The sequence below is a fragment of the Staurois parvus genome, unplaced genomic scaffold (assembly GCF_062004578.1).
Source record: "Staurois parvus isolate SC_StPar_1 unplaced genomic scaffold, SC_StPar_1.0 ptg000929l, whole genome shotgun sequence".
Lineage (NCBI taxonomy): Eukaryota > Metazoa > Chordata > Amphibia > Anura > Ranidae > Staurois > Staurois parvus.
The window spans coordinates 705,511-718,894 of NW_028318725.1; the positions used below are offsets into that span (position 1 = coordinate 705,511).

Consider the following 13,384-nt stretch of genomic DNA (forward strand, 5'->3'; position numbering starts at 1 on the left):
GCTTTCATTGACATAAATCATTTTATTTCTGAGAGTATTATGAAACAACACACTTCTGGCATCCTTGTAGATGCACATGATTAAGCAACCAATCCGCATAGTGCAAAGCCAAGTCTGCACCACCAAGTGGCCAGCTGGGAGGAGCAGGTATGTCTACAGGGATCCCCGGAGTGAACGTTTAATAATTATGAAAAAGATCAGAAGCAGAATTCCCCTCCCACCAGACTCCCACCAAGTGATGTCACTTAGTCTGAAAAGACATATTTTTTGAAAAATAAAATGATTAAATTAGATAATTGCACAACAGCAAAGAAGGTTTTATATGTGTACACTACACTTTAGCTCTAAAGTGAGTAACAGTCCATTGAGTTTGCTATTTGTAACATTTATATGCTTAAACAGGGTGATACTGTCCCCTCATAAACTTCCTAATGTTGAATAAATGCAGTGCAGTTAATCTTTCCTCATTTATGAGGTTCTTGTCAACACCTCTACACCTTGTAGTAGAAGAAAGCATCTAGCTGGTTTTTAAAAGCTGCAGACTGGATGTGCATATCGTTATCAGATTTATGATCTACCAGAACACTTAAGTCCTCCGCAGTCACTGATTCACCCAGTTTCACTCCCCTAAATTTAATATTATTATAACACAGGATGATCTGATGGAGGTGACCCAAGTACAGTTCTTAGGCAGAGATGGGGTAGGCTTCCCTGAATAAGTGAGTTTTCAAAGATCGCCTAAGATGGACAGGGTAGGGGCTGATCGGACATATAGGGTTAGGTCATTCCAGAGGATGGGAGAGGTTCAGGAGAAGTCCTGGAGGTGAGCATGGAAGGAGATGACAAGGGAGCTAAAAAAGCAAGATGTCTTGGGAGGAGCAGACAATTTGGATGATATCTGTTGTGGATGGCTTTGTACGTTGTTATGGATGGCTTTACATGTTGTGGTTAGTATTTTGAATTTTGGACTAGTGGAAGCTAGTGAAGGGATTGGCAGAGAGGGGAAGCAGTCACTGATCGGCTGGTAAGGTGTATAAGTCTAGCAGCAGCATTCACAATAAAGTATGCATGCTTTTGGACCCAAGGTGAATCATAAAACCAGTCTGAACTTCACACTTTATTGTTGTGTCTCTATTATAGAGAATCTATCTAGAGCACATAATAATATCTAATGATTGTAATGGTTAAAGCATTTGAACAGTATTGGGTAGCTTCTCATCAACCACTCAGTACTGAGACAGCAGTTTTGTCCATAGTGAATCTTTACTTAAAGTACAAAACTTCTTTAGTTTTTATCTTTTACCAAAATACACATTAAGGAGTGTATTTATACAAAAACAATGCATAGAAAGTCACCCACTGAAAGTGCCTGCATATTTGTTCTGTGCCACTGGTGGCACAAAACTGTTATGCTATTTCTTGTGCTGGAAAAATGTTTTTCATTGAGTTAAAAATACCACATACCACACACATGAAAAATACCACATCTGTCCACTAGACTGAACTGTATTATAGAAATTTGTTATATGCACTTTCACTATGCAAATTGCTATGCAATTTTTTGATAGAAGTATAGCTAAAGTTCTTTTGGCTATACTTCTCAAGGGATCACAAGAGTGCAGTTCGTTCTGCACTCCTGAAACCCATTTTCAGCTGCTGCCGCCCCTCCACAGTCTGGCACTCTAGTGAGCGCTGGAGGGGCAGAGCAGAAAGCCACTGATTGACAGTCACAGCTCTCTGTCCACATAATACTGAGAAATGAGTGATCAGCGGTCTTTGATCACTCAGTTTTCAGTCTTAGAGCTGGCGGGGGACAGATGCAGCAACAGATAGATGCTGCATTCCACATAGGTATGATTTTTAATTTTAGTTAACCCATACTTCTCTTTAAATACACCCTTTACTTTTAATCTGGTAGTTCTTAGTTATCACATTAATGTAATCTCCTAAATCTAATTACATTGCACTGCTCATTAAATACAACAAAAAAAATAAAAAAGTATTGTATTGATTCATTAGACTTCAATGTATGCAGCCAGCTTTAGTTGTGCTAAACATCTACTCTGATGTAACAGCATGCAGACAATATAAAAGGCCTTTTGGTCACTAAAGGATATTAAATGACCACAACTGAAACTAATAAGGGAAGCCTGTTATGAGAGAAACGTGCAGGCTGTCATTGCTTCATAAAGACCCTTTTGCGTAAATACTTTGCATCACTGACCTGGCACGAGTATATGAAAGAATGACTTTTTATGACTTTCATGATCTGTACACTTGGTCTTAATCGATCACTCAAAGCCAGGGGGTCAGCATAACTTCAAGGTAACTTGCATATTTACCATCAATGGGGCTTGCATATTTATCATCAATTTCTGTCTTAAGTGTATCCCTGACCTCCACCTTTCACCATGTCTGAATAACTTGGAACAGAGAATAAATCTCTCTATATATAAAAAAACAAAAAACAAACACCTGCCAGACTGCCCATACTCAAGGGCAGTAAGTTAATGGAAACTAGGTTCACATCTATACACTGGAAATTGTGGTGAAATGCAATCCACTATGAAAAAACATCCTCTCATAACGCTTATTACTTCCAGACATAGCACCCAAATATACCAGCAGCATGCAGTACTTTTGTCAGCCCAATAATGAAGTGCGGATACCCTGTTGCATGCAATGTGCTTTAAATTAAGTGCATTGCCAATTATGTAAAAATGCTTGAGAAACAAAAGCGAGTGTCAACCGGCTCTAAAGAGCAAGAGATTAGCAACACTTCTGCTTTGTCTGAGACAGGTAATTGGAACCATTCTAGACTGGGAAGAAAATAGATTAAATAAGTTTTGCTTACCTTCTCAATATCTACTTTGATCTGTTCAGTGTTTTAAAATAGATGCTACTATTTTATCATAAGACATATGCAGTGTATTGTTTTAGCATTTATAATTTCTTGATGCAAAAAAGTTATATAAGAAGTTTACAGAGTCTATGAAATTTTCTAGTATCTGCTTAAAGGTTAAGATCATCATAATGTTGTTCCTGTACTGTATTAATAATTGCTCAATGGCTTTCACCTATGTTTTGGGTATGGACTGATACTCAAAGGTGAGCATTACAATAAAAACTTGACAAAAAACTTAAATAGAAGACCTAAAAACTTACATTGCTCCATTTGTGTAGACAGCGTCACTTCCTTCGACATATTGTACCTGTGCTGGATAGACGTGTTGCACCTGCTGAACAGTCTGTACCTGCTGCACCTGAAATGGTACAACCATATTGTTAATTAAAACCTGGAAAATGACATATTTGCCAGTTTAAAAAGGAGTACTTTTTACTTTTGGAAGCTTTGTTACTTAATGTAAACCCTTAATTGTAAGTCTTTGATTTAGTTAAATAATTTCCTATTAGGAACTTGTCTAGTTTTAGTGACTCTACTCCTTAGCAGTGAAAGCAGCGAATTTACTCTTTAGCAGGGAAAGTAGCGAATCTACTCTTTAGCAGGGAAAGTAGTGAATCTACTCTGTAGCAGGGAAAGCAGCGAATCTACTCTGTAGCAGGGAAAGCAGCGAATCTACTCTGTAGCAGGGAAAGTAGCGAATCTACTCTGTAGCAGGGAAAGTAGCGAATCTACTCTGTAGCAGGGAAAGTAGCGAATCTACTCTGTAGCAGGGAAAGTAGCAAATCTACTCTTTAGCAGGGAAAGTAGCGAATCTACTCTTTAGCAGGGAAAGTAGTGAATCTACTCTGTAGCAGGGAAAGCAGCGAATCTACTCTGTAGCAGGGAAAGCAGCGAATCTACTCTGTAGCAGGGAAAGCAGCGAATCTACTCTGTAGCAGGGAAAGCAGCGAATCTACTCTGTAGCAGGGAAAGTAGCGAATCTACTCTGTAGCAGGGAAAGTAGCGAATCTACTCTGTAGCAGGGAAAGTAGCGAATCTACTCTTTAGCAGGGAAAGTAGCGAATCTACTCTTTAGCAGGGAAAGTAGCGAATCTACTCTTTAGCAGGGAAAGTAGCGAATCTACTCTTTAGCAGGGAAAGTAGCGAATCTACTCTTTAGCAGGGAAAGTAGCGAATCTACTCTTAGGCAGGGATAGTAGTAAAGCTACTTCTAATCATAAAGGCTCGTTTACACTTGTTTCAAAATGTGGCACTGGACATGCTTTTTTAAAGCACTCTGAATGCCAATCAAAGCACCTCTCACTAAATAAATTGGCAAGTTTACAGTCCTGTTTACACATTGCATTTGCTTCGCTTCAAAAATTATACACCATGTCGCTTTCATGGTGCTTAAAGCATCTTCAAAGCCTCCATAGACGTCTATGACAAAGCTCACTGAAAGCACCTGCAGCTTTTGAGGAACTCTGGGACACCAACAAGCGAACCAGAAAGATGTCATCAGCAGTCACATTTAGCGTACAACATGGGAGCATTAGGACGGTGAGAAGGGTGTGGAGTGAAACAACTAGCAGACAGCACACATGATGTGTAACATTAGAATGCTATAGCGAAAGGTGACCAGGATCCGCAGAGTTGGGAGACCGAAGCAGGAGAAACTAGCAATGTCACACTTGGTGTACAGCATGGGAGCAATATTGCAGGAGGTGATTGGGGACCAGAGCGAGAGAGGAGGATCAGAAAACCAGAGGATCAGCTAGGGGTTACTACTGTGTACTACAGAACAAAGCACCTCCTGCTCATGAGTGTAGTGGTCTAACAACAATACTTGTAGTACATCATATCTTGATGTGAGATACACATATGCACCTCGCTTTACTGCCCTCTAAGGAGTGGAGATGTCCAAATAGAAAAGACTGAAAAAACAAACAGAAGAGGGTGCACCAGCCTAGCGCTTTATCCCAGTAACCATTATAAAAAAGTGAATAAACCTACTCACAAACAAAAGATTAACAAAGCACATCAAAGTCTTGCTACTGTTCAGCCCACTTCATATGCTCCTGAACCTAGGAGAACTTCACCCGGATCCAACTGGCTTAAGCATTTTGAAGGACTCTCTTCTTCAGAGCCAAACCTTTTGGATCCTTACTGTTAGCCTAGTTATGGCACTAACCACAGCATAAGATTTGTTTAATCCTTTCACTCATGGATTGGGTCTAGTTCTCCCAAAAAAAAAAAAAATCACATGACTCACTGATTGAAAAGAAAAGTATAATACACCAATCAGAAATGCAACAATGACGATATTTAACTAACTTATATTACATACCAGATCATGATTTGCACCAACTATATAAAACGCAAGCATTCAGTGGTCTCACGTGCATTCACCTAATTAAAATAAATACTTCCTCCTATTATCAGCCCAATGGTGCATTGTTCCTTCCAATGTCAGCACTGTAGCCGCTGCCTATGGCTGCAGTGTTAAATATACATTCTGTCAAATACATATCCTCCATCTTAGTATGTTGTGGCTGGTCATATTTCCAAGATGGCTCTGGAGGTGAGCTGGAATATATGCCGATCCCAAGAACCAGAAGTACGGGCTGGGTATGCATTTCAGCCGCCACTTCCAGTAACCGCTCCACATCTCTACTGGTTTCAGAGGCAGTGATCAGCCACCTCAAATATCTGGACTGAACTGAAGCCAACTGCTACACTCTATGTAAGTGCTTGAAGCCACCTCCACCACAAAGGGCTCCAGACCAGAGGCATAATCAAGTGCAATGGACCAAGCACCCAGAATACAGAAGCAAAACACTACCATGCAAAGAACACACAACAGCGCAACATTAAATACATACATATGATAAATATAATACATTTATTATAATGGATAAATATTTATAATAAATCAATAAATATTTATAAATACTAATACAGGCTCCTACATAAGATAATACTGCAATAAAAAAAGAAATAACAATAAAAGTATGTTACAAATGAGTGATATCTAAGTGAATATTACACACACACACATATATATATATATATATATATATAAAAATGTATATAATTATAAAATTAATTAATATTTTTGCTAATTTTAATGCATCGGTAGTCAAAAATCCTTTGTATAAAAATAGAGGATGGGGGGAAGAAGAACCCACTCCTGGAGAAATAAGCTTCAGAACCCCATGTTTCATCCATGCTGTTTAAAATTGTGTTCAATAAGAGAGTATCTAATGGAACAAATTGTGTAGTACAAACACTGGTGTTAATAGTGTCATTACATGCATAACCATATCTAAATTCATAACCAAACTTGCATGTGTGTAGATCTTTATGCTGAATAAATTATATGTACTAAGTGATATACAACATATATACTGTATATGTATGCTCAAGCATACCCCAAAAGTATTATGCACTCTCACATGCACTCATCTTGTAGAGAGACAGCACAACCTGCGTCTACCTAAATAAATACCATGCGCATGCGCATGTGCATATATTTATTACCCTATCAGGGGACTATGCAGCACTATGAACTTGAAAACCAGACCTAGCAGTTATGTTTATTGTAAAATTCTGGATCTTCATTGACCCCCCCCCCCCCCCCCCCCAAGGTAAAAATCCAGTAGGCCTCTCTTTTACAGAGCTTCTCCTATTGTCTTGGTCACCTCCTATGGCCTCAATGCCAAAAACTCTAAGCCCGAGGGTCCCCATTGTGTACCTTTTTAAAATGGCGGGGACTGAATACAACACACATTTAACAGGAGCACTAGAAGTAGTATGGTGACAGATTTGGTTTTAATGTTTCAAAAATAAATTAATTATATTTAGAACAGTGATTTGTATTTTTGTGCTTTTCTTGAGCTACACATGACATACTACCATCTGCAACAGGAGGGATGGTGGATCCCTATTGCCTGACGCCCAGGACATGTAGTTCCGGGTGCAAAGCAGGTAGTTTCTTTCTACCTTTATGCCCTGCTGCGGGCAAGCAGCAGGGCTCACTTGTCAGGTGAAGCAATCTGCGGCAGTGCTGCCGCCGATTGCTTCCACACAGTGCCAGCCTCTCCGCACCCCCGGTGTGAAGTCTCCTGGGCTCAGATTGCCCATCTGCGGGCCTGGCTTGCCATCGGCTAGAGGGGAAGGAGAAGGGCGGTCAAGCCCGCTCCCCTCCCCTTCTTGTGCTGACCCCTAAGTGACGTTATGATGTAATTTCCGGGTCCCCATTGAGAGATTGCAATGCAATCCCTGGGAAAGAGCAATCCCCTGTGGAGCAGAGGGGAGACATCCAGGGTTTTTTAGACCTTGGATGTCTCAAAGAGAACCTGTCACCAAAATCATCACATAGGGGACTTTGTCCCCTATGTAATGAAAAAAAAAAAAGTTTTTTTTCTTTTATTGTAAAAAATTAAAGTTCCACCCAAGCACATACCATCCCCCCAAAAAAAAAATATTGAGGCCCCCACCCCCACATATATACACGTTCAAATGTAAAAGCACACACTGGGGCATCTACGCATGAACCGGTGATTGCGATACACATTACATATCACCGTGCACGCCAGAATGAGAGTAATAATTTTAGCACCAGACCTCCTCCGTAACGCAAAATTGGTGACCTAGCTTTAAAAGTAAAAATATGGGGTACTGAAGTTCGTCAACATTGCACGAGTGCGCACAAATTTAAGGTTTGCCAGGTTGGATATCTATTTACTCGTGCAACCTCATCTTTTATATTTTACAAAAATATAAGGCAATTTATTGCTTTTTTGTGCCCTAAAATGAACTTACTTGTATTTTTTACTAAAATTTTGCAGTAAAATTATGCAACATAAAAAAATTGGAACTACCGCTATTTATTCTCTAGGGTCTCTGCTTTCAGAAAATATATGTTTGTGGGTTTTATGTAATCTTCAGGCCTAAAATTATTTTTTAAACAAGTGCAAAAATGGCTCTGGCAGCGAAAGGGATAAAGTATAAGCCCTGACCCACCCTTTCCTCACTAGCAACCAATCGGTGCTCATTACACTGCAAGGTCTCTCTCCTTGATAATCTCCGGGTGCGGTGCTGGAGACAGGCAGGGAGGGGAAGAGGAGATAAACAGAGCAAAGTTAAAAATATTACACATTTAAGTCGCCATAAGGCCTCTTGTTTTTAAAAGCCAGACATTCCTAAAATCACCTCCAATTTAAATACGGTTTTGGTTAAATTTATTTATTTTTATCTGGAAAAGTAGATTGTCATGAATGTTTCTCAAAAATAGTGTAGAGCTGACAAAAAGATATATATATATAAAAATAGTGCTAAAAATATACGGTGCTCCAATAAATGAATAATAAATCAATAAACGTGCATATAGTGCCCAAAACAATGTGATCTGTTAATCAGTGAAATATGAATGCTCAATTATGGAAAACTCTTATAGATAATAAAGCTACTAAAACATGAACCCCTCTAAAAAATGGGGTATATCAACAGTGATAAGTGCAAAGGTGACCAACACCGCAAATCACATATAAATCAAAACCACATATATTTAAAAAAAAAAAAAAAAAAAAAAAGGCCACAAATTTTCTAAATAGAAGTGCTTCAAACAACTGAAAAGCATGCAACGTGCCAATAGTGACGATATCCGTGAAAGTGTCAGCACACTTTATCCACACTGGCTAAAATGCCTCACCTCCTTAAATCGACCCAATGGGCCACTTCGCTTTCAGGATCACGCCTGGATCCTACTCCAATCCTAGCTAGCAGTATTTCACCTGTAGTTCCTCCCCAGATATAATAGGTAATATTCCAGGCCTCTCAGGATGGCTATATCTGCTAAATATAATTCTCATCCATGCTCATGGTGAGTAAGAAAGAAATCCTCCATAGTGTAGTAATTTCAATATAGGTTTCCTTTAATTCAGTAAAAATGCCCACTCACGTTTTCCACAGGTACAAACACTTCTATATCCTCATGTATAGGTGTACTGCATGGGTTAGGGGTTTGTTTGGGTGTTCCAAGATGGCGTCCAACACCACATGTGCGTCACTGCGAAACGGAAGCTGCGTCACAACGTACCTACACGTTACGTCACTTAACCTCGTAGTTTACCCCGAGGAAGTCACGAGGTTAAGTGTGCTGGCACTTTCACGGATATCGTCACTATTGGCACGTTGCATGCTTTTCAGTTGTTTGAAGCACTTATGTTTAGAAAATTAATGGACTTTTTTTTTTAAATATATGTGGTTTTGATTTATATGTGATTTGCTGTCTTGGTCACCTTTGCACTAATTACGGTTGATATACCCCCTTTTCTAGAGGGGTTCATGTTTTAGTAGCTTTATTACCTATAAGAGTTTTCCATAATTGAGCATTCCTATTTCACTGATTAACAGGTCGCATTGTTTTGGGCACTATATGCACGTTTATGGATATATTATTCATTTATTGGAGCACCGTATATTTTTAGCACTATATATCTATAGATATATATATCTATATATATATCTATTTATAGATATATATATATTTTTGTCAGCGCTGCACTATTTTTGAGAAATATTATTTATCACTGTTAAAGGTATCAGTTCAGAGTGTCTGTAGCGGTAGTTTATATTTATCACTTCCTATTGAGCGCAGGAGAATTTCCTTCTTACATTAGATTGTGATGAATGACAAGTAGATTGGGGCCCTGATTTAGTCCCTGGACAAGTAGTTTTTTAAAAAATGTCCATACCCCTGTGCTGTCTTAAAATTATAAAGTCCACACAAAAACAGCTCATAAGACAAATATGTTGTCCTATATCAATGATGGAGGACGTATGACTAGTATATATTTATATACAGTTGTGTTCAAAATAATAGCAGTATGTTGAAAAAAGTGAATAAAGCTCAAAATCCTTCTAATAGCTTTTATTTCCATACACACAAATGCATTGGGAACACTACACATTCTATTCCAAATCAAAACATGAAGAAAAATATATCAAATTTGTGTTGTTCCTCTAAAGAAATTGAAGAAAAGTGAATATTAGACTGTTCAAAAAAATAGCAGTGTTTGTATTCTTCTTTACAAACTCAAAACATTCACTATATAAACTGAAAAATGTTTAAAGAGTTTGCTTTCCTTTGAATCAATTAATATTTAGTTGTATAAGCACTGTTTCTGAGAACTGCTGTACATCTGTGTTGCATGGAGTCAACCAACTTCTGGCACCTGTGAACAGGTATTCCAGCTCAGGATGATTGGACTACATTTCACAGTTCTTCTCTATTTCTTGGTTTTGCCTCAGAAACTGCATTTTTGATGTCACCCCACAAGTTTTCTATTGGATTAAGATCCGGGGATTGGGCTGGCCACTCCATAACATCAATCTTGTTGGTCTGGAACCAAGATGTTGCACGTTTACTGGTGTGTTTGGGGTCGTTGTCTTGTTGGAACACCCATTTCAAGGGCATTTCCTCTTCAGCATAAGGCAGCATGACCTCTTCAAGTATTCTGATGTATTCAAACTGATCCATGATCCCTGGTATGTGATAAATAGGCCCAACACCGTAGTATGAGAAATATCCCCATATTATGATGCTTGCCAACTATGCTTCACTGTCTTCACAGTGTACTGTGGCTTGAATTCAGAGTTTGGGGGTCGTCTGACAAACTGTCTCCGGCCACTAGACCCAAAAAGAACAATCTTACTTTCATCAGTCCACAAAATGTTGCGTCATTTCTCTTTAGGCCAGTCAATGTGCGCTTTGGCAAAACCTCTTCAGCACATGTCAGTGGGACTTTGCGGGGGCTTCTTGCAGATAGCTTGGCTTCACATAGGCGTCTTCTAATTGTAACAGTACTCACAGGTAACTTTAGACCTTCTTTGATCTTCCTGGAGCTGACTGTTGGCGGAGTCCTTGTAATTTTGGCTATTATTCTATCCATTCGAATGGTAGTTTTTTGCTTTCTTCCACGTCTTTCAGGTTTTGGTTGCCATTTTAAAGCATTTGCGATCATTTTAGCTGAGCAGCCTATCATTTTCTGCACTTCTTTATACGTTTTTCTCTCTCCAATTAACTTTTTAATCAAGGTACGCTGTTCTTCTGAACAATGTCTGGAACGACCCATTTTCCTCAGAATTTCAGAGAGAAATGCACTGTAACCAGCATGTACAACATTTGCTGCCTTCCTTCCTTAAATAAGGGCAATAATTGCCACCTGTTTTTCAAAGAATGAATGACCTCACTCCACACGGCTATTATTTTGAACATGCCCCTTTCAATTAGTGATTCAATTACACAGAATTAGCAGCATGCATGTCATGACTGTTGGGTCTGTTGGATTTTTATTACTCTACTACACCTGCTAGTAAATTATTTGCCATGTAGAAATGTAATTTCTACCAAAAACAGTGATTGATCAGGTTAGTGATGTCTGACTGCTATTATTTTGAACACAACTGTATGTACTTTTCCCGCAGCAACTAACAGTTATTTTCCAGAGAGATGCATTTATTCGGATAAAGATATTTGTTACAGATGACAGAAATCCAGCTGAATATTTGTAAAGATTACAATGAACAACAACCCTCAAAGTCCCATTTAAGATACTTCATATCAAGCATAGAGATACTACACTGTCCAGCATATGTCCGATCTATAATATGCACCTAGGTAGCTTCCATGCTTATAATAATGTGAGTTATGATCTATACCTGTGCTCCCATATTAATGACAGGGAAAAGCTCCTCTCCTAGTGGCGGTACAGACAAGGCAAGCATTAGAACCCTTCAGAGAACCTTCCTGTGTCCTGTCACATTTAACCAAAAATAAGCTTCCTTAATATACACATTTTTCCCATTCAGTACAATGGCAAGCACTCGGATTGGCCACTTTTAGTAGCTCCTTTGATCTTCTGGGTGACAGGTAATGCCTTTTGGCTTGGACACCTGAAGTAAAGTTATCTAGATATTTCCTAAACTGCATTCTTTTACTAGTAATTAGATAAACAAGTTACCCTTTGAGGAATGTTATTTACCATACTTAATACCTCTGTTGACCAACTCCTTTCAAGTCTGATTGAGCTATCTGCATTTTATCACCCTTGCTTTTGTTGTGTAAAATACATCTAGCTCAGTCATATTCTGGCTTGGTCAATAATTTGAGAATACACCATATATATATATATATATATATATATATATATATATATATTGTCCATCTCTCAAGTGTAGTGTGAGTATATGCTTGAACAAACAGTACAAAATGCACAGTCTTTACAGAAAAAAGGCAGTAATTGTAATTTTATAAGCAGTACTGCAAGCATTATCAGCCACAAAGTCTAAGTAATGATTTCCGGTAGATTCTCAAAATTTAAATTCCAGAACCATGCGTGCATTTTAATATTTACATAATTTAAAGTATTGCAATTTTTTCCTTAAACTAGAAGTAAAGGCACATATTTTAAAACGGATAGCAGGCGGGCTTTTACTGCAAAAGAGACTCTGTAGGTCTCTTCTGCATCTACAACAAAAGCTCATTTTCTGCCTGCTTGGCAGCAGTCTCTTCTAGTTGTACAACAAGCTGTGCATGCATAACTCAATGTACAATCACAGCATGTCAATCAAGATGGCTGAAGACTCCAGACCTGGAATAACACTGGGAGAGATGTCTTCGGCAGTGAAAAGGGAAGTGCATATGTAGCATCATTGAAGAAAGCTGCTTTGAGTTTCAAGTGTGTTTTAACATACAAAAATATTGTGCACATAAGCACATTGGCAAGAACCTTTGCCAGCCAAAAATACTTAGTTCTACTTTAAAGAGTATATCCACCCAAAACTTTTTTCTCTTTATTATGGAGTGGGCAAAAAATTTTAACTTTTGTTCTGGTTTTTCTGCTATTCGCAGCTCCATTAGAGGGATTATTCCCTTTCTTCCTGTCCTGGTGATAATATTTTACCCAGACAGGCTTTGAGGGATAATCTTCAACAGCAACACACAGATATAGAACCCTTCCCCACTCCATTCAAAACTGAAAAAAAAAAAAAAAAAAAAAAAAACACTTTTGCCTTGAAGTACAATTTAAAGTGAATGTGTAAGATACTTTCACATATTTAAAAGCGTAAAAGCTTGGGCTTTCATAGATTTATTATTTTATTACATGGAAAGATTTGTAGAATATCCACTATAGGGGACAGTAGATTGGTTACTACAATATATACAGTATAATTGCACATCGGACACAGCTCTCAAAACATTAACACACGATGATAAATTTATTAATAATATGTTTTTTTAACTGTACTTCATGTATATGTCAAATATATATTTAGGATTAAACATTACATTTTTCATTACAAATAATGGTATCTGCCTTAACTGGGTCCCATAACTGTACTTCTATACCCTAAAGAACTTAACTATGGGATCTGCCATACCCTGGCTAAGGTATATTTGCCAGAAAAAGATGAAATCCCAGATCAAACCAGGGT

General features: G+C 38.3%; 1 protein-coding gene across 1 annotated transcript in view; it reads right to left on the minus strand.

Moving 5' to 3' along the window:
* Nucleotides 1–13,384, minus strand: part of RFX3 (regulatory factor X3) — a 286,275-nt gene that overhangs the window by 145,381 nt on the left and 127,510 nt on the right. The window contains exon 3 of the mRNA XM_089656696.1: nucleotides 3,166–3,263. Within this exon, the coding sequence (XP_089512822.1) occupies nucleotides 3,166–3,263 (98 nt within the window). The remainder of the gene's footprint in view (nucleotides 1–3,165; nucleotides 3,264–13,384) is intronic.